This window comes from Nerophis lumbriciformis, linkage group LG38, assembly GCF_033978685.3.
Source record: "Nerophis lumbriciformis linkage group LG38, RoL_Nlum_v2.1, whole genome shotgun sequence".
NCBI lineage: Eukaryota > Metazoa > Chordata > Actinopteri > Syngnathiformes > Syngnathidae > Nerophis > Nerophis lumbriciformis.
This window is the reverse complement of record NC_084585.2, coordinates 14,269,006-14,291,611: the sequence shown is the minus strand read 5'-3', so window position 1 is coordinate 14,291,611 and position 22,606 is coordinate 14,269,006. Positions and strand designations below refer to the sequence as shown.

At 40.0% G+C, this 22,606-nt stretch overlaps 1 protein-coding gene across 9 annotated transcripts in view; it reads right to left on the bottom strand.

The window, feature by feature from the left end:
* Positions 1–22,606, bottom strand: part of ptprt (protein tyrosine phosphatase receptor type T) — a 555,785-nt gene that overhangs the window by 425,431 nt on the left and 107,748 nt on the right. For all 9 annotated transcript variants that reach the window (XM_061932272.1, XM_061932263.1, XM_061932264.1 and 6 more), the window contains exons 5-7: positions 20,258–20,339; positions 14,176–14,291; positions 12,276–12,450 (exon numbers count right to left, since the gene is read on the bottom strand). In XM_061932272.1, coding sequence (XP_061788256.1) covers positions 12,276–12,450; positions 14,176–14,291; positions 20,258–20,339 — 373 coding nt within the window. The remainder of the gene's footprint in view (positions 1–12,275; positions 12,451–14,175; positions 14,292–20,257; positions 20,340–22,606) is intronic.

The following is a 22,606-nucleotide window of genomic DNA, read 5'->3' as shown; positions in this document are numbered from 1 at the left end:
AGGGGGAGCACTTTTAAAACCGACACACAGTGTATTTGAAAAATCCCTTCTTTTTGGGACCACCCTCATTTTGATATATTTCACCACCAGGGGTGCAAATGAGACATTCTCTATTAGATGCAATGCTTTTCCGTTTTGGGACCATGATTTATGTCCTAACTTGTTCACCGGTCCTCATATCGAAGGTACTTTTTCTTGGTGATGTCTCAAGAAGGGTAGAAATACAAGAACACACACACACACACACACAAACACACACACACACACACACACACACACACACACACACACACACACACACACACACACACACACACACACAAACTCTATGTATTGTTGCAAACTGCCCTGGTCACAGCAAAACACCTCAATTTCTTTCGTAGCGACCCACACAAATACAAGCAAACTAAAAAAGTGCACACAAGGAACGTGTAAACTCTAGCGCAAAAAGACACAGGTGCACACTGCACCAAGTTGGGAAGATACACATCACCAATCCCAGCACACAGAAAAAAAGCACAAATGTCGCTGGAGAACAGGGAATAATGCAGACCGATTTAGCAACACACACACACACACACACACACGCACACACACACACACACACACGCACACACACACACACACACACACACACACACACACACACACACACACACACACACACGCACACACACACACACAAACGTTCAGAGCTGTGTGTTTATGCATGATAATGTTCACTGATGGCCTCATGGGCGATTCCCCCTGGTAGGAAGCATGGCACCTGAGCTTCACACACGTACACGTCGGCAAAAACTGCACACACACATGGGGTGCATGACTGTGTGTTGCACTAACAGATGGTAATGACAGTTTGGGTCCCTGAACTCATCAAAATATGGCACACTCACGAGAGCACACACCCACGCGCTCCAGCTTGCCACCAGATGAAAACATCCTTCACAGCCAATAAAAGGTTAACTACGTCATTTATCGAAAATATGCATCAGCTATATTATTTCAATTTAAATCCAATTTGAAACAATGAATGTCAGCGAGAAAGATGGAGCTGGTATGAAATATTTTTTGCAGATTAACAAACATTGTCCTATTTTTATTAACAAAACATACATATGGAAGTTTTTATACACACTGGGGATGAGCACCAAAACTCTATATCACAATATATATTGAAGGCTCTTGCAATAACGACCCATATCACAATATTATTTGGTATATAAATGGTTAAAATTTCAAATGGGTTACAAAGGCTCCTAAATTTGCTGCTGACATATGTGGTAACATACTGTGTCATTTCCAGTTGTATTAACTTCTCAAAACTATTATTAATCTACTTGTTAATTTACTGTTAATATCTGTTTACTTTCTGTTGTAACATGGTTCTATCTACAATTCTGTCTCTCGAGCCCCATGCAGCTCTTTAGCGCCACCCTAGTGGCTCCCAGTAGCATTTTTAAAAAAGGCTTGAAAATGGAAAAAGATGTGGAAAAATATTTGTTTTGTTTTAGTATAGTTTTTGTTTGAGGAGAAACATGACACAAACCTTCCCAAATGGTAGAAAGCGCACTGTTTAATTTGTTTGTGTGTATGCTTCACTGATGAGAGTATTTGGTGAACATCGTTTTGTCCTACTAATTTCGGCGGTTCTTGAACTCACCATAGTGTGGACTGTGACGCAACAATTTGTTTACGTGTAAAATCTTCCACTCCTTCTTTGTCTCATTTTGTCCACCAAACGTTTTATACTGTGCGTAAATGCACAAAGGTGCGCTTTGTTGATGTTATAACTTGTTGGAGTGCTAATCAGGCATATTTGGTCAGTGCACGACTGCAGGCTAATCAATGCTAACATGCTATTTAGGCTAGCTGTATGTACATATTGCATCATTATGCCTCATTTGTAGGTATATTTGAGCTCATTTAATTTCCTTTACTTTTATCCTCTTTGTACATAATTTAGTTTTGCATGTCTCATGACACATTATCTGTATGTAATATCGGCCTCATTTCAGATAGTTGTGTGTGTGCCATTTTGTTCCAGACCACAGCAAACATTACCTAGCTTGCCAAAGATTGTAAAAAATCTATTAAAAGAAGACAGCCTGCCGTTTCCTTTAACTTGGACACACACATCTATACCTTTGGTCGTTAAAAGCCAGCAATTTCCAGGACTTATCTCACCTTCTGAGAAGCCTCTGATTTATTAATGGTTTCTAATGTTGTAAAAATGTGTAGAATAAATATTACATTTCAACATTTCTGTCAACGAAGATTTGTTTCAGCCTGCGACACATAGTCATTTTGATAGTAGGCTATTACAGCTAATGTAGACACTTACATCATGCGTTGCCTTCATTATAACACTTATATAGGGCTTTTAATTTTTTGCGGCTCTAGACAGCTTTTATTTTTTAATTTTTGGTTCAATATGGCTCTTTCAACATTTTAGGTTGCCGACCCCTGGTTTAGTGCAATACTACAACTGTGGGTATCCCATACCCACATTTGCCATGGGGCCATAAGCAAAATTTTATTCTGTGGCCCTTTATTGATTATGGGGCCCTCAATTTCTGCCAATAATATTGATTGTTGATCATTCACACACCTACTATAGACTCACTGCGGCTCTAGCAGTGTTGTTCACATTATCCTATTGTTAACCTGGCATGTCTGTACATATGACATGTCATTTATAAATACATAGTGTTGAACCAGTTAAGAACATATATAATACCAATTGCAATAATAACACAAATAACACCAATTAATGAATGATGCCACTTATGGTTCCTAATTTCAAAATGTAGAACATTCAGCTACAAGAGTGGCCTGGGGTTGAACGTTCTAAGTGATAAAGCTTTGTATTTGTATTTGTACATATTAGTCTTAAATTACATGTTTTTATGTTTAGCTAATTGTTATTATTTAATGTTTCCATTCTATCGAGAGAGCACAGTCTGAAGTTAAATTTGTTGTTTCTTAAACATATGTATCTGGCCAATAAAGCTGATTCTGATTCTGATTTGGTTTATTATGATTGGTTTATTATGTTAATGTTTATTATGTTTGCCATGTTCGTTACGACATGACACATTTTGAGCATTTTTTTCTCTTCAGTACTTTTAACTGTAAATTATACATTTGATTTAACAAGTTGTTTTTTTAGGTAATGGTACTACAATTTCACAGGTAAAGGTACTACATGGTCTTGTAGTTGCAAAAAGTACAAAGCATTTAAAGGCACCTAAATTGATGTTATTTCAAGTCACGCTTTTTCTCCCCAGAATTCAACAGGACAATTAAAATGACTGCCAATATGTAACTATAGTGCATTGCAGAGATAGTTTTGGCTAATTTTAACAATGATAAAACCATGATTTCTGTAAATAAGCCATTTAAATTTCACCCTGACTGTGAATTAAAAACCACCTCCATTGTGAAGAAAATATGCAAAATGTGGTATTATCAATGCCGGTTCCTAATTAGATTAAGATTCTGGGCTAATGATATCAGTATTTTTTGTTCTCGCTGACTGACGTTATTATGACATGATGTCACATTCAGTTCGGCTGTCGCTTTGAATAATGACAAATAAGGACGCAACACCACACAAAAGTTTGTAAAACATTTCCTATTCAAAAGTTCTTCAAAGTCACCGTGTTATGTTATGCAGAGGTATACTTCTAACAATTTTATAGACAAATTATACTATTGATAGTTTTGGTAGTTGGGAGGTGCAACATATATATTCTTCCTAGGGAGCAGTCACAGAAAATAATTGAGAAGCACTTATCTAAAGTGACATAATGACACTATGATTGGTGATGGAGAGGAACAGTTTTCACCACCAGGTTCCGCTTATTTAAATAAATAAATAAATGATAAATGGGTTATACTTGTATAGCGCTTTTCTACCTTCAAGGTACTCAAAGCGCTTTGACAGTATTTCCACATTCACCCATTCACACACAAGTTCACACACTGATGGCGGGAGCTGCCATGCAAGGCGCTAACTAGCAGCCATCAGGAGCAAGGGGTGAAGTGTCTTGCCCAAGGACACAACGGGCGTGACTAGAATGGTAGAAGGTGGGGATTGAACCCCAGTAACCAGCAACCCTCCGATTGCTGGCACGGCCACTCTACCAACTTCGCCACGCCGTCTCCCGTTGATTAGGTACAAATAAGTACTGACTAATCCATCACTTCAGGGTGTCATCATCATCAATTCTAATCAAAATCTGAATTTGTGGAGCTGAGTTATTAACGTGACCCAAACTTGGATAAGCGGAAGAAGATGGATGGAGTTATTAACGTCTTGTGTTTTTCGGCAAACATTCAGGTCAAAGTTTAATGCCATGCCACGCCCACATCCCATAGTGGACGGCACTAATATGGCAGGACTAGATAATAACTGCATGCACAGACGGTGATACGTGAATGTGTCGTTGCCCAGGCGCACACCAGTGCGCATTCATCTGTGAGCTGCGCTGGGCGCACCTCCAAGAGCGCGCTGACGCACGTCACTCCGGCTGCAGCAAGCAGCTGCATTCAATCAATCATCAGCAATCAACACACCTGTCGCTGATGAGAGCATCTGCCTTCATAAGCCAGTGCGAACCTGCATCCTGGGTCAGAACGTAGCGCCCTGTCTTGTACAGTAAGCCGAACCGAGCAAGGTCTATGCACTCTTTCTCTCTCTCTGTGTTTCTCCCCCGTTGTCTGCATTTGTCTTGTGTCCTCCTTGTCGCCTTCCAGCAGCGTACCTCTGTTCTCGTGTTACGAGCTGTGTGTCTCGTCTCCCCGTATTCCCTCTGCTTCCCTGGCTGCCTCTTGGATCTCGACCTTCTGCCTGGACACGGATTTTGACGCTTCTCTCCTCCCCTCGATCTCACGTCTGCTCACGGACCTCCGAGCCAGCCTCTCGCTCAACACTCCCGGTAACACTCAGCAGTAAATTCCCACACATAGTCGCACACCATACACTTTTGGTTTTCGTCACACTCCATTCCCTTGTTTATTAATATTATTGTCTCATTTATATATATATAATCATACATATACATAAATAAACAGAGTTAAACGATGCCCCTGTTGTCTGTGCCGTCTTCTTCCCCTGTACAACCGTAACAGAATGAAGTTTAATCATGGACATGCAGCACAATAACAGGAAGAGGAAACACAATTGCACCCAACAACTACCGGGGTAGTACTCTGCTTGCCTCGCCCAATGAATTCAATTCAAACAACTTTATTATTCCCTCAAGGGGCAATTCATTTCATTTCATGTCATCCCATAGACATAACCACACTGGCGGTAGGCAAAATAGATTTGCAATTTATCTTCAACCATCAGTTTAGTATCAGTCTCTGATCATCTTAAGTGAAGTAATGACAGTTTGACTGGTGATGGCGAAAAGTGGTTTTTGCCACCAGGCTATGCTTGCAAGGAAGGGGTACAAATAGGCACTTTCCCATTTGGCACTTCAGGGCGTCATCATCATCATTTGTACAAATTGGGATCAAGATCTGATTTGTGGAGTTTTGTGTTGTTTAAAATTTTGTGGTGAGCACATCAGATCAAAGTTTGGCTCCGTGCCACACCTACATCCTATGCAAATGTCTTTGCAATGTATCATCGCCCATCTGTTTAGTATCTTTCATTTTAACCGCGGCTCATTTGGTCAAAGTCTCTTGGAAAAGTTTGTTAAAGTACGACCCCTGTTATTATCCTTAAATGGCAACGTTGAGCTGCAGTAACGCTAAACCAACTACCGTATTTTTCGGACTATAAGTCGCAGTTTTTTTCATAGTTTGGCCGAGCTCCAGTGCAACTTATATATGTTTTTTTCCTTCTTTATTATGCATTTTCGGCAGGTGCGACTTATACTCCAGTGCTACTTATACTCCGAAAAATACGGTAGGCTTTTTGCGGTCTGCAGATATTAAATGGTGCCGTAGCCCCCATGTAAAGAAGTTGGATGTCGCCCTCAACAGCGCCCTGCGGACCGTCTCCGGGTGCCTGCGAGGGACCCCAGTAAACCAACTGCCCATCCTTGCTGGCATCGCCCCGGCAAACATCAGACGAGAAGCAGCCACACTGGCCCTCTCCCGAAAAGCACAGACCAGTGAATCCCACCTCCTCCATAAGATCGTCACAGAAACACCGCGACGCGTGCGCCTAAAGTCAAGGCGCCCCTTTGCCATGCAAGCCCACGAGCTGCTCAGCACAACATCAGCTTATACTTCCAAGGCCACCTGGGTCAAGACGAGATGGAGAGAACAGTGGAAGTTAGCAGAACCATCTAGGCTGCACCACTACATCGACGACCCCACAGACATCTCCGGCCAGGAACTGCCCCGGAAGCAGTGGACAACTCTCAACCGCTTGAAGACCGGCGTCGGACACTACAGAGCAGCGATGAAGAGTTGGGGACTTGCGGAAGGTGCCTCCTGCGAGTGTGGGGACCCAGTCCAGACAGTAGAGCATATTTTAACTAGTTGCTCCAAACACCGGCCACCGAATGGCGAACAAGGTCTGATTGACCTTGACGATGACACGTTGACCTGGGTCGCCTCAGCAGAGCTGAAAATCTAAAGACACGCGACAGAAGAAGCAGATCCTTAAATGGCCAATAGAAACCAAGATGGCCGACTTTTTGTTTATTATCAAATATAGGTTTTTGAGGCTTTTACGTGCGTCTTCTCATGATAAACGTCTCCATCGAGTTCCGTGATAATACGTGAATCTGATAGCAAGGGCAAATGTTTTCTCATTTCCAAGGGGGCGCTAAGGAGTCAATTTTAAAATGTTGTATTCGGGCCCCCAAAAATATCAACATTTTCGCCGGACCTGATGAGCCTGCAAAAATTGGTGAGTTTTTGTGCATGTTAAGGGCCTTTTCTTTAAGGGCCTCATAAATGCAATCTAAGTGGGGGGTTAATAATAAACAAAGCAATTTCAATAGGACCTTTGCAGCTTTTTGCTGCTCTGGCCCAAATTATTTGATACTTGTTTATATTGACAAATGTGCTGTTTTAGACTCCAAAACGGCACTTATCAAGCAGGTCTAGCTTATATGCTATTCTGTGCTTAGCTCTTGTGTAGCTGTTAGCCTCTAGTAGCCTATAGCCTACCATGTTTACCTTTTGTAAATGACTTGACTAAAATACAAGAAAAGAAGGTAACACTTTAGTATGGGAAACATATTCACCATTTATTAGTTGCTTATTAACATGCAAATTAGTAACATATTGTCATGTCTGTTGATCATGTTTTTGTTTTAGTCATGTTCGGATTTGTTTTTGGACTCTTTGTGCACTCTTGTTTGTTTTGTCACCATAGCAACCCTTTAGTTTTCACCTGTCATGTCACGCACCTGTCTCATGCTTTGCACTCGCACACCTGTCACTAATCATGTCACTGCTATTTAAGCCTGTCCGTTTCTGCTGATCGTCCTGGTGACATTATCCTATCTATCCATACTACCTCTGCTACCCATGAGATTCCTGTTTATTATAGTTCATGCTTCATGCCATGCCACAGTAAGTGTTTTTGTTTCCTGTTCATAGTTAATTGCCTTTGTGCTAGTCTTTTGTTTTCATTAGTCAAGTTTGTTCTTCCTTTTGTTTGTTTGTTAGTATTTTAATAAATATGTACCGTATTTTTCGGAGTATAAGTCGCACCGGAGTATAAGTCGCACCTGCCGAAAATGCATAATAAAGAAGGAAAAAAACATATATAAGTTGCACTGGAGCCCGGCCAAACTATGAAAAAAACTGCGACTTATAGTCCGAAAAATACGGTACTCACATTCACGCCTTGCCCGCGCCAACTTTCCTTTGCATTCCGGGAAAACAAACCCCAAGGTCCACGTTTTGACACATATTGGCTCTTAATTAGTCATTATTAAGTACTTATTAATGCCTTATTCTGCATGGCCTTATTATACAACTAGTAAGCCATTAACTAAGAGTCTTCCCTCAATAACCTCAGAATTGTTACTTATTAGTAACCCTAAACCTAACCCTTATATGTTCCCCTAGTGTCCAAATAACTCTAAATTAAGTCTCTGTTACTTAGAATATGTTACCCATACTAAAGTGTTACCGAAAAGAACAATCTTGTGTGTATGCATTACAGAGGAGGAGGAGGCGGGGCTAAGGATGTCATTACGTCCGACAACAACGGATCGTTGAGATGATATAATTGTATCAAAGCCAAGGCAACAACTTTAGCCCACCTCCCCAGCGCATCAATAAGTTTCTCAGCAGGACGCTTCCTGTTCACATCAACCCGCAAAGATTCGTTCCCCTTTCATCGAGCGGCGTGTTGATGACATTAGAGGCTTTTGATTTGCTCTCAGCGCCGACGCCAACAAACCCAACTAGACATGTCTGGTATCAAAGCTAAGATCTTATTTATTGCGCTTTTGCAAAGGACACACCTGTATATCGTCAAAAAACCAGCAACAAGCTGCTTTCATAAGATTCTGTCTTAGCTTGAAGAGGAGATCCCTCTCTCATCATTGAAACACAAGATACAAAAAACATTGAGAAAAATACTTCTATTTAAAATTCTGGTTGAAGTCAAATAATATACAAATATGCGTGTATAGATTTTAGTTTTTAGGTCATATAATCCGAAAAGGTTCAATCGATGCAAATGGCCTCTTTTCTCAAAAAGAGTCCTGTTGCCTCCCTTCAGTTTGTGCAGATAGTATAAAACCAGCCTTACATGTTGTCCCTTATAAAATGCAAAAATCCCAACAGGTCAAAAGGTTCTCCATGTTGGTGGAGGTCACACGAGTCTTAATTTCAATGCATGACATTCTCTTGGAAATACGGGAACATTTTCTATGTTCAAGGCCATGAACTCATCCACTGGAGTAGTCACTGAATTTATAACAAAACCTCACTTCACCTTTTATATCGAACATGTCTCTTCTGTTAAACAACCTAAATAGTCTTATTTTCACAACAACATGACATATACGTCTATCCATGGTCTATTCATTATGTATTGAATGGGGAGGAGCAAATGCCGATATCATTGTGTGACAGTCGTACCTTGGTTTGCAATTGTCACCGTTTTAAGCCATCATTTTCACCGTCTCGACAAATAGTATGGCTGCAAAACAACCCAGCATAGACCAAATAAAGTTGTACAATTGTCCAATCAAAGTCAATGAGAGCCCTAGAATCTGTGTTTCCTGAGTGTTACTGAATAAGCCACATAGCTAAAAAAAATGTTTAAATAATTAAATAAAAATAATAAATAAATACAATTAAAATAAATAAATAAATAACATAACTTAACATTTGAAAAATAGGATCAAAAAATAAATAAAAGAAAATAATGCACAACATTAGTAGAGTAGGTTTAGGAAAATATTCAGGGTGATATGGTGCTTACCGGCTATCCTCAGTAGTTTTGTGTTAACATTTGTGGGTGCCAGTAACCAAGTTATTTGGATGTAAATTGTTTCTGATGGGAAAGATTGTTTTGGTTTTCAACAATTCAGTTTGGAACTGACCCGTTGGAATGGATTAAAAATAATAATAATAAAAGTATCAATTTACTGATAATTATTATAATGAATATTACAATAAATTATTATAATAAAAAACAAGTAACAATGTATTGATAATTATTATAATTAATATATTGTATAGGTTTTATCGTGCCGATTTTGAACATCCATGAGTGTGATTGGCTGATATCGCTACTGATCACATGTACTAACCGTACCTTTCTAATGTATTTATTACGAGTGCCATGAACAGTTTAACAATATAAACACAAAATATAAATTAGTCCTAGAGGTGTGGGAAATAATCTATTTTTAGATGCATAATATTTTAGATTATTATTTATTATTTAGATGATTATTTTAGATGCATTAAAAATCGATTCATAAACATAAATAATTAGTAAACATCAATAATCGATAATCGATGTATTTATTGTAAATAAAGTCATGCAGACAGTTCTAAAATGTGTCTGACTGCAGCGAGCCACCTCACGGACCAGCTCACTTGCTCCATCACTAATTGGAGTTTGGGATCAAAGTAACACTCTTTTCTAACTTTTTCAGCAGCTGCTCTCACGCTGTCTCAGTATGACGGCAACTAGCTAGAATGATCTGTCGATCTCTGGCAATCGGACTACAAATATGACTTTTTACCGCAATTAAATTTTTCTGTAAAAATAAAAGAAGCAAACTGGGAAATTTGTATACCGGTATATTGTTTTTCTGAGCTACATGTGGCTATCATGTCTAGGTAGTATGTGCTAAATTATTAGTATTGCTAGCTCACCTTTTTAAAAGTGTCATTTAGCAACTCTGCTCTATTGTTGTTATAATGTCCTCAAAACACCAGTTGTGTATCTAAGTTGTTGAACATAGTGTGTCCAGCTTTATGATAGTCACACTACACTTTATCATAGTGTTACTACACTTTATGAGAGTGACACTGCACTTTATGATAGTCACACTTCACTTCATGATAGTCCCACTGCACTTTATGATAGTCACACTCCACTTTATAATAGTCACACTGCACTTTATGATAGTCACACTCCACTTTGATAGTCACATTACACTTTATGATAGTCACACTCCACTTTATGATAGTCACACTGCACTTTATGATAGTGACACTACACTTTATGATAGTCACACTGCACTTTATGATAGTCGCACTCCACTTTATGATAGTCACACTCCACTTGATGATAGTCACGCTCCACTTTATGATAGTCACACTACACTTTATGATAGTTACAATACCCTTTATAGTAGTCACATTACACTTTAAGATAGTCACACTCCACTTTATGATAGTCACACTGCAATTTATGATAGACACACTGCACTTTATAATAGTCACACTGCACTTTATGATAGTCACACTCCACTTTGATAGTCACATTACCCTTTATGATAGCCACACTCCACTTTATGATAGTCACACTGCACTTTATGATAGTGACACTACACTTTATGATAGTCACACTGCACTTTATGATAGTCACACTCCACTTGATCATAGTCACACTCCACTTTATGATAGTCACACTACACTTTATGATAGTTACAATACCCTTTATAGTAGTCACATTACACTTTATGATAGTCATACTCCACTTTATGATAGTCACACTGCACTTTATGATAGTCACACTCCACTTTATAATAGTCACACTCCACTTTGATAGTCACATTACACTATATGATAGTCACACTCCACTTTATGATAGTCACACTGCACTTTATGATAGTGACACTACACTTTATGATAGTCACACTGCACTTTATGATAGTCACACTCCACTTTATGATAGTCACACTCCACTTTATGATAGTCACACTTCACTTTATAATAGTCACACTGTACTTTATGATAGTTACACCACACTTTATGATAGTCACACTGCACTTTATGATAGTCACACTGCACTTTATGATAGTCACACTCCACTTTGATAGTCATACTGCACTTTATGATAGTCACACTACACTTTATGATAGTCACACTCCACTTTATAATAGTCACATTCCACTTGATGATAGTTACACTGCACTTTATGATAGTGACACTACACTTTATGATAGTCACACTGCACTTTATGATAGTCACACTCCACTTTGATAGTCATACTGCACTTTATGATAGTCACACTACACTTTATGATAGTCACACTCCACTTTATAATAGTCACATTCCACTTTATGATAGTCACACTGCACTTTATGATAGTGACACTACACTTTATGATAGTCACACTGCACTTTGATAGTCACACTCCACTTTATGATAGTCACACTACACTGTATGATAGTCACACTACACTTTATGATAGTGACAATACCCTTTATGGTAGTCACATTACACTTTATGATAGTCACACTCCACTTTAGGATAGCCACACTGCGCTTTATGATAGTGACACTACACTTTATGATAGTCACACTGCACTTTATGATAGTCACACTACAGGGGTCTCCAACAACTCTTTTGCTGCATGTGTGCATGGTTTCGCATGTTTGTATCAGTTTTGTCAGTCCAACCCACAGATACTGACATAGTGTGCACATGTGTGCACCCCAAAAGTAAAAATAGTGACATACACCTTATGCATGCATGTGTGAACCCCAAAGATGTAAAGCTAGGACCTGTGGGTGCACTTTAGTATCACTGCTTGCAACAACTCTCCAATCATGTGCCAACTGACGCATTGATCTCTGATGTGATATTTGCCGTAAACTGACCTTTGACAATGAGGTCGGCGTAGTTGGACACTCCCGAGCCTCCTTCAGTACGGATGACACAGCGATAGCGGCTCGTGCTGCGCTGCGACGTGTCGCCCACGCTGACGGTGGACGAGAAGCGTCTGTGGTTGACCACCCGGGTGACCATGAGTGCCGTGTCCTTCCCGTTCCACTGCTGCAACGTCAAGAGCGCTCATGTTAGCGAACTGGGTCGACGCTGGTCATGGTGTTGTTTTTTTTGTGCTATGTTCTGTTGCCATGGCAACAAATTCAAGTCCAGATGAAGCAGAATATTCACTAATGTGCACTAGTGTTGTCCCGATACCAATATTTTAGTACCAGTACCGGTACCAAAATGTGTTTTGATACTTTTCGATATTTTTCGGTACTTTTTTAAATAAAGGGGACCACAAAAAACTTGCCTTATTGGCTTTATTTTAACAAAAAATCTCACGGTGCATTAAACATGTTTCTTATTGCAATCGAAGAACAATTGTGTCCTTAAATAAAATAGTGAACTTACGAGACAACTTGTCTTTTAGTAGTAAGTAATCAAACAAAGGCTACTAATTTGTCTGCTGACACATGCAGTAACATATATCATAGTCATTTTCCATTCGATTTTGTCAAATTTATCAGGGACAAGCTGTAAAAATGGATTATTAATCCACCTGTTCATGTACTGTTAATATCTGCTTACTTTCTCTTTTAACATGTTCTATCTACACTTCTGTTCAAATGTAATAATCACTTATTCTTCTGTTGTTTGATACTTTAGATTAGTTTTGGATGATACCACAAATTTAGGTATCGATCCGATACCAAGTAGTTACAGGATCATACATTGGTCATATTCAAAGTCCTCATGTGTCCAGGGACATATTTCCTGAGTTTATAAACATAATATACATTTAAAATAAACAAAAGATGATTTTGTGAAGTTAAAAAATATCGATGTAGTCATAGTAGTATCGACTAGATACGCTATCGTACTTGGTATCATTACAGTGAATGTCAGGTGTAGATCCACCAATGGCATTTGTTTACATACAGAGTGCTAGCTTGCTGTTACAGTTACCTACCGTATCCTCCTACGGTGTGTAGTGAAGCATGTTTAGCTATTCCTCGTCCTGCAGGGATGATACTTGTAAGAAACTTACTTTATTTGTCGCCATGGAGGCGAGGATTAGTGATTTAGAAGTCGCTAAAGCACTGCCGACTGCGAATGGACCTTCGCCGCTAGTTGGCTAGCCATGTCATAAGCACCTCTTCCTGAGGGTGTTTCAGTGTTATAACTTCACCTTTATCGTCAGTTTTTAGGCCAAAATGCGTCCGTTCTCTCTTTTCTGTCTACACACTGTCTGTTTGTAAGTACTCTGTGATTGTGCGCTGCCGAACATGCTCCTCTGCTCGCATAACCAGCAATGACATGACGTGACAACGCGCCATTCATACTTTTCAAACAGAGTATAGTACCGGTTTTTATTCATTAGTACCACAATACTATACTAGTACCGGTATACCGTACAACCCTAGTGTGCACCATGGTATACTTCCCCAACCTGTCCAGGTGTGATTGAATCTGTAGGCCACTAGGGGTCCTGTAACGTACACAAGCTCCCCCATGCTGGTCACATAAATGTTGAGTGGACCGTCAACAGATGGAGTCACTGGTGCGAAGCACGACAAACGCTTTTTAATCATTTTTAAATTACAGCTGGGAATGCTGAGGTGGTCCAACGTATGATTTTTTCCTATGGATTAGCATTCATGAATCATGCTTTCATTTGACTGTTGGAATTCAAAATAGCCCACATAGAGTTGAAGGTAGAGCCCAACATAATCATAATAATAATAATGATAATAATAACAATAATAATAAACAACATAAGGTACCAACCTGCAGCCAAAGCTTGTCGTGCTGAGACCACTTTCCGCCGGCCGTACACTGGAACGATGCGTTCTGGCCCACGTTCACCTCCACGTTCTGGAGACGCAGGAAGTGCGGCGCCTTCCCTGCAGCACACACAGCAAGCAAGGATGCAACACGTCAGACATTTTTGTTGGACTTCACCAAAGTAGCTTTTAAAAAAATAATGTTGTGCTTTTATTTCTCCCAACCAAACACGAGTGATAGGTCAAACAATACTGAAACGTTGATGTGCAAACCCCGTTTCCATATGAGTTGGGAAATTGTGTTAGATGTATATATAAACGGAATACAATGATTTGCAAATCCTTTTCAACCCATATTCAGTTGAATATGCTACAAAGACAACATATTTGATGTTCAAACTGATAAACTTTTTTTTTTGTTGCAAATATTCATTAACTTTAGAATTTGATGCCAGCAACACATGACAAAGAAGTTGAGAAAGGTGGCAATAAATACTGATAAAGTTGAGGAATGCTCATCAAACACTTATTTGGAACATCCCACAGGTGAACAGGCAAATTGGGAACAGGTGGGTGCCATGATTGGGTATAAAAGTAGATTCCATGAAATGCTCAGTCATTCACAAACAAGGATGGGGCGAGGGTCACCACTTTGTCAACAAATGCGTGAGCAAATTGTTGAACAGTTTAAGAAAAACCTTTCTCAACCAGCTATTGCAAGGAACTTAGGGATTTCACCATCTACGGTCCGTAATATCATCAAAGGGTTCAGAGAATCTGGAGAAATCACTGCACGTAAGCAGCTAAGCCCGTGACCTTCGATCCCTCAGGCTGTACTGCATCAAAAAGCGACATCAGTGTGTAAAGGATATCACCACATGGGCTCAGGAACACTTCAGAAACCCACTGTCAGTAACTACAGTTGGTCGCTACATCTGTTAGTGCAAGTTAAAACTCTCCTATGCAAGGCGAAAACCGTTTACCAACAACACCCAGAAACGCTGCCGGCTTTGCTGGGCCTGAGCTCATCTAAGATGGACTGATACAAAGTGGAAAAGTGTTCTGTGGTCTGACGAGTCCACATTTCAAATTGTTTTTGGAAACTGTGGATGTCGTGTTCTCCGGACCAAAGAGGAAAAGAACCATCCGGATTGTTACAGGCGCAAAGTTGAAAAGCCAGCATCTGTGATGGTATGGGGGTGTATTAGTGCCCAAGACATGGGTAACTTACACATCTGTGAAGGCGCCATTAATGCTGAAAGGTACATACAGGTTTTGGAGCAACATATGTTGCCATCCAAACAACGCTACCATGGACACCCCTGCTTATTTCAGCAAGACAATGCCAAGCCACGTTTTACATCAACGTGGCTTCATAGTAAAAGAGTGCGGGTACTAGACTGGCCTGCCTGTAGTCCAGACCTGTCTCCCATTGAAAATGTGTGACGCATTATGAAGCCTAAAATACCACAATGGAGACCCCCGGACTGTTGAACAACTTAAGCTGTACATCAAGCAAGAATGGGAACATCAAATATCTTGTCTTTGTAATGCATTCAATTGAATATGGGTTGAAAAGGATTTGCAAATCATTGTATTCCGTTTATATTTACATCTAACACAATTTCCCAACTCATATGGAAACGGGGTTTGTACCACAAAAAACAACAAGTGATACCGTGTCTCTCAATGCCTCGATGTATGTGTCACTTCAAGAAAAAAAAAAACATGTAGCCGAACAGCTGCTGTTGTGTCGTTTGATTGCAAAGCGTCAAAAAGCTTCTTTCGCCTTACAAGTGATAAACGCAGAGGAGTGGCCCCGTTTGACATTGGTATTTATCACCATCAGCAATCGAAAAGGATGTAAGAAATGCAAAACACTCTGAAGTGTGGGATCATTTTGATTCCATAGCGCCGAATAAGGTCAATATTAATCAACGTCAACGATGTGGACACGTCTGTTACTGGATACTTTCTAATACGCTTCCCTCCATAGAGACTTTGAATGTGTAAGTAATATACAACTATAATCATTTGATACTTCTTCATATTGAAAAATTTAATATTTTAGATTGCAATATTGTTCAACTAAGAACAATATTGCACTAGCTTGTGTGCTATTTTGTGCTTACCTAATCACCAAAAATGATTCCCGGGCGCGGCCACCGCTGCAGCCCACTGCTCCCCTCACCTCCCCGGGGGTGAACAAGGGGATGGGTCAAAGGCAGAGGACACATTTCACCACACCTAGTGTGAAAATCATTGGTACTTTAACTTTTAACTTTAACTTTAACTTAGCTGTTGCGTAGCTGCCAGCTCATGGTATAGGCTACCATGTTCATCTTTTGTCAATGACTTGACAAAAATAGATGAAAAAATAACCTTTTGTGCTTATTTGGAGGACATTTAGATGTTAACTAGCTGTTAGGTTTTGCAGAAGTAAACGAACTGCAAAACTACCGTAAATTCCGAACTATAAGCCTCTACTTTTTCCCTACACTTTGAACCCTGTGGCTTATAAGACGGAGCAGCTAATTTACGGATTTTTCTTCGCTGACGGCAATTATAAAATTAATTGTGTAAAAAAAATCAAGCAAAAACACTAAAAGGGTGTTTTATTGTGTGTGCCATGGTGCCCTCTTATGGACGATTTCGCTCACTGCAGGTGCTGCAGTGTCCTTCCATTTATCTGCAGTGCTTTTTTCCCCAACCGGAATGCTGTTGGGTCTTCTAGCCATCCATAGAGTTTCTACTCGTATGGATTCTTCATTCATCACGCCAAGCAACGTTTAAGTTTTACAGTATAACTAAAACTGTTTATACTTACTAAACAATCTCTTGTGTGATGTCTGTAGGAGTCTTTTCATGCATATTTGCACTTGCTATCAGAATGTATTGACACTAGCGTCGTTAGCATTAGCTAATATGCTAACAGGTTTACGGGTGTCTGTGTTAGTATTAAAAACTTACAACGGCATTCTTTGTATATTGTTTCAGTTTCACAAAGTTCTAAGTAAATTCACCAAGACGTCACCGTGGAGTTACTGAGTCTGTTTCGCTGATTGGAGAGCTAATTCTGCAGCTAGTGGGTCCATGACGATGACTTCTGTTTTGTTTGATCATCCATTTTACTGCCGTGTTACAGGCATTGTTTGGAAACAATTAAGGTACTTAAATAAACATTTACAGAATCTTACTGTGTAAATAACTTGCGTCGCAACGTATATATCTGCAGCAAATATATGGAAAAATATTTTTTTCTTCTAAAATTTTGTGGATGCGGCTAATATCCTGGTGCGCTCTATCGTCCGAAATACACGGTAATTGTATTTGTGGTATACACATGCAAGCTGATATCATCAAATACTTGTTTTTACTGATACATTATCGAATCAGGACATCTCTAATATTTGCTAACTATTCATTTTATTTGTCGGTCAAAGGTATTTTTTTTACTTTTTAAATCCAGCAGATGGGGCTATTATGAACTAGCAACCCAGTGTTAATGCAGTGTCAATACAGCCATTGAGTTTGCCACACTCTTCACAAGACTTCATTTTTACACACTTCACATCATACCTAGCGTCCTCTGCAATAGACATTTGTTTGTGGTCTATTTATGTGGTAACACAGTGATTAGTTCCCGCTGTAATAATGCTTTTAATTTATCTTTAATATTTAGTGTTACCAAGTGACAAAGCAGATGAAATTGTGGTCAAGTGTCACAGTTACTCAATGAGATGATAACGCCACCCCGAGTGTTGTTGTGGAGAACTGGGCCACTTCTACTAAGCTGGGTTTCGAACTTTCTTTGTTTGTATGTGCGGAAAAAATACTTGTTTGGCATTATTTTATTAATTCAGTTTCTGTGCTACAAGTTATCATTGATAAGTAGCAGGAAAAGCGGCTGTGTTGATGGCATTGTCACGGCACGAGCGCATGCCGCTGCGCATTCCTCAGTGCGCTCCGCTGAGCACGTCTCTGGGCACGCCCCTGACCTGCGCGGCTGTCTCCAATCTACAATCAACACACCTGACGCTGATGAGAGCTCCCCTGCCTTCTTAAGCCAGCGTGTCCTGCGTTCCAGTGCCAGAACGTAGCTACTTGTCTCCGTAAAGTAAGCCCTACATGTCTCTAGCCAGGGGTCGGGAACCTTTTTGGCTGAGAGAGCCATGAAAGACAAATATTTGAAAATGTATTTCCGTGAGAGCCATATACTATTCTTTAACTCTGAATACAACTAAATGCGTGCATTTTTAAGTAAGACCAAAATTTTTAGAGTACCGTATTTTTCGCACCATAAGTCGCAGTTTTTTTTCATAGTTTGGCCGGGGGTGCGACTTATACTCAGGAGCGACTTATGTGTGAAATTATTAACACATTAGCGTAAAATATCAAATAATATTATTTAGCTCATTCACGTAAGAGACTAGACGTATAAGATTTCATGGGATTTAGCGATTAGGAGTGACAGATTGTTTGATAAACGTATAGCATGCTCTATATGCTATAGTTATTTGAATGACTCTTACCATAATATGTTACATTAACATACCAGGCACGTTCTCAGTTGGTTATTTATGCGTCATATAACGTACACTTATTCAGCCTGTTGTTCACTATTCTTTATTTATTTTAAATTGCCTTTCAAATGTATATTCTTGGTGTTGGGTTTTATCAAATAAATGTCCCCAAAAAATGCGACTTATACTCACTCCAGTGCGACTTATACATGTTTTTTTCCTTCTTTATTATGCATTTTCGGTCGGTGCGACTTATACTCCGGAGCGACTTATACTCCGAAAAATACGGTATAATAAGTCTTTTTTTCTTTTTAATAACACTTATTCTGAAGGTAACCAATGATAAATAAAATACTTCTTACCATTAATGCGACTTCTGGGGCTGTATGGTTTTGCTCATGGCTTTGTAGTCTGGTTGATACGTGGTTATTTTTAACACTGTGATTTACAGCGGAATTATTCATTACTTATCGTGTTAAGCAATGTCAGCTAGGATTTATCTGAGAGCCAGATGCAGTCATCAAAAGAGCCACATCTGGCTCTAGAGCCATAGGTTCCCCATCCCTGGCTCTCCTTGCTTATGTGCTTCTGTGCTCTCTGTGTTTCCCCTCCCTTTGTGCTCATTGTGTCCTGTCCTGTGTCGTCACCCTGCAGCTCCTATTCGTTCCCTGGATTCGAGCTGTGTGTCTCGTCTCCCCGGATTCCCTCTGGTCTTCTTGCTGCCTCCCTGGATCTCGACCCCTCGCCTGGACACGGACTCTGACGCCTCGCTCCTGCCCTTGACCTCTTGCTTGCCCACGGACCTCCGAGCATGCCTTGCCCCTTCTGGACTTCCGCGCCTCTCACAACACGCACCTTTAACATTGCACGGTAAAACCCACCAGCTAGACGCACCACATAGTCAAACCATACACGTTTGGATTGATTACACACGTCATTTATTTATATTAATAAATACGCCTCAGGCTAAAGGACGTCCCTGCCTCAGTGCAGTCTTCTTCTCCATGACGTGTCCAGGTTCGGCGTTCATGCATGAGCAGTGGCCCACCTCTTCCATGCATGCCTTCAGGCTCAGGGCGAAACAAAGTGGACTTGAGCTGTCCAACGTGTCAAAGTACAGCGTGAACAGCGTAAGTGTGCCCGGAGACTCAGTAGCTAAATCGGTGTGTGTTACTGTGATGCAGAAAGAAGAAGGCAAGCGAGGACGGGAGTCTTGTCGGCAGGCTGGGTGAACAGTGGGAGAGGGAGGAGCCTGCGGGGGACCGTGCTGCGAGTTTGTTGGAGAAGTGTTTCTTGTCAGATTTGAGCGATGAAGACCCTGAGTTAGGACCTTCTTCCTGCCTCTTTGCAATCTGTCTGCAAGACTCACAATCACTCTCTGTGTGTGTGTGTGTGTGTGTGTGTGTGTGTGTGTGTGTGTGTGTGTGTGTGTGTGTGTGTGTGTGTGTGTGTGTGTGCGTGTGTCTTTGAGAGAAACAGATGATGCTCAGTGGGGCTACAGTTGTGCAGGGTCAGCTATTAACACTCACTCACACAAACACACACACACACACACACACTTACTGCACGGATGAGCCAGAACTCGGATGTCGTCAATGGCGATGACACCCGGATGGCCCTGGACTGAAACGGCTTCAAATATTACCTTGAGAGGAAGAGAAGAAAAAACAAAAATTAATGACACACACACTCAAATTAACACCTGGGGGGAGTTTTTCCACTAAAGAAAGTCAGCAAGCGTCGTAATGCAGTTCTTAAGTCTCATGGAAGATCTTCATCCTCCTCTCATCCATCCTCATTTGTCACATGACTCCTTTTCATTGTCATCCTCCTTCACTGACTTGATGTTCCTTCTCTTTATTTCCACTGCAGTGTGCTCTTCTCTGCCGTCACATCTTTAAACATTCAGCAGAGTGACAGGCTGCCAGCAGGGCCGTGCACTCCTGACCCACGCACACACTCACACACACCCGCACATGCACACACACACACACACATACACACACACACAGGGCTGTACTTGTCAGTGTTGTGACCTGACCCGCATAGCAAAGACTTGTGAGGGGACTCAACAGAAGAAGCACTGAAATATGACGGCCTCCTCTCTCGTTTCTAATATTGTGTCTTCTAATGCAGCTCACTATAAGGTGATCCATATCAGAAACAGTCACCAGTTTGATACAGTATCAAAAATAAACATATTGTTAAATCAATACAACTTTGACAGTGTCAATGAAAAGTCAACATAGTTATTAATTGTAAAGCACCAGAGTTCAAAGTGCAGCCATTTGTGTATGTTTTAAACCACCAAAATTATATATATTAGGGGTGTAACGGTACGTGTATTTGTATTGAACTGTAGCTAACGGGCTACGATAGACTGACCATACATCCTCTTTTCACCGGACATGTCCTCTTTTGCGGAGCTGTCAGGGCGGAGTTTCTTAAATGCCTCAAATGTCCGGCATTTTGAGTTAGAGTTGCGTGTATTTTCAATGTACGTCCAGGGTTAAGAAGGGGTTAAAAACAAAACAAATTGTGCGCGCAGCAGCATTCGTGAGGGAGGGGCAGAGAGCGCGAGAGCGAGAGAGTTATGATAAATGCGCATGCGTCGCCAGGCTCTGCTTTTTATCCATAGATTTATCATATTTAATTTTTATTATCTATAGCAGGGGTGTCAAAAGTGTGCCCCGGAGGCCATTTCGGCCCACAGCTACTGTTTTAAAGGCCCACGGCACATTCTAAAAATACTATTAAAATAAACAAAAACATAAAAAAAGGGAAATAAAAAAGCTTAAAGGTGAAATGTAATTTAGAAAAAGTTGCAATGTTGACTAATAAAACAAAGCTGTCATTGCTCAAAACATAATATTGAATCAAAATCAATGTTATTATGAATTATTGACCTATCCAAGGTTCCGATTACTTCACATCAAATATTCCTCTAAGAAAAATATTTTTGGTGGAAGATTTTGCAAATTTGGTAAATAAATAACCCAAAAATGTATATTTTGTTGTTTTCTCACTGTACCAAAAATGAACCGAACCGTGATCTCTAAACCGAGGTACGTACCGAACCGAAATGTTTGTGTACCGTTACACCCCTAATATATATATATATATATATATATATATATATATATATATATATATATATATATATATATATATATATATATATATATTAAAAAAACATAAATAAAATGATAAATTAAAATAATTAAAATAAAATAATTAAATACGAATAATTAACTAGAAAAAATGCCTGCATCAGTCAAAGAAGTACAGACAAATGAGTATTGCACTTCTGAGTGTCCCCAACCACGGTGCAGCAATACACAAAAGCAGACAAAAGGCTCATCAATTATCTACCTTTCAATCACTTTTCAATTGGGGTTAAATTTGAGATCAGTCTCTTCAACATATTTTAAGAAACCACCCCATACTTTCAGAAACTTGTGTCACTTGTAACTAGGAGTGTTATTGGTCCGAAATCAGCAAAAAAAGAAAAAGTATCAGATGATATCGGCTTACATGTAAAATGGCCGATACAAGCAGTCCCTCAGCGTGTTTACTTGTACAAAGCTGGGCAGCCAATTAACATCTAAATGTCCTCCAACAAGCACACAAGGTTGGTCTTTTCTTCTGTTTTAGTCAAGTTATTTGCAAAAAGGTAAACATGTTTACTTGGAGTTAGCAGTTACACTAGAGCTAAGCACACAACAGCACACTAGCGAGACATATGAAATAACAATTGAACAATATTGCAGTCTTAAAACAGGACATTTGTCAATATAAAGTATTAAATAAATACAAGTGCATATTACTTACACGTACCAAGTCTCCAAGGCAAACGTGTCCGCACGATTCAACTTATTGCGTCATGAGCTACCACTCCACTTCAAAACCATA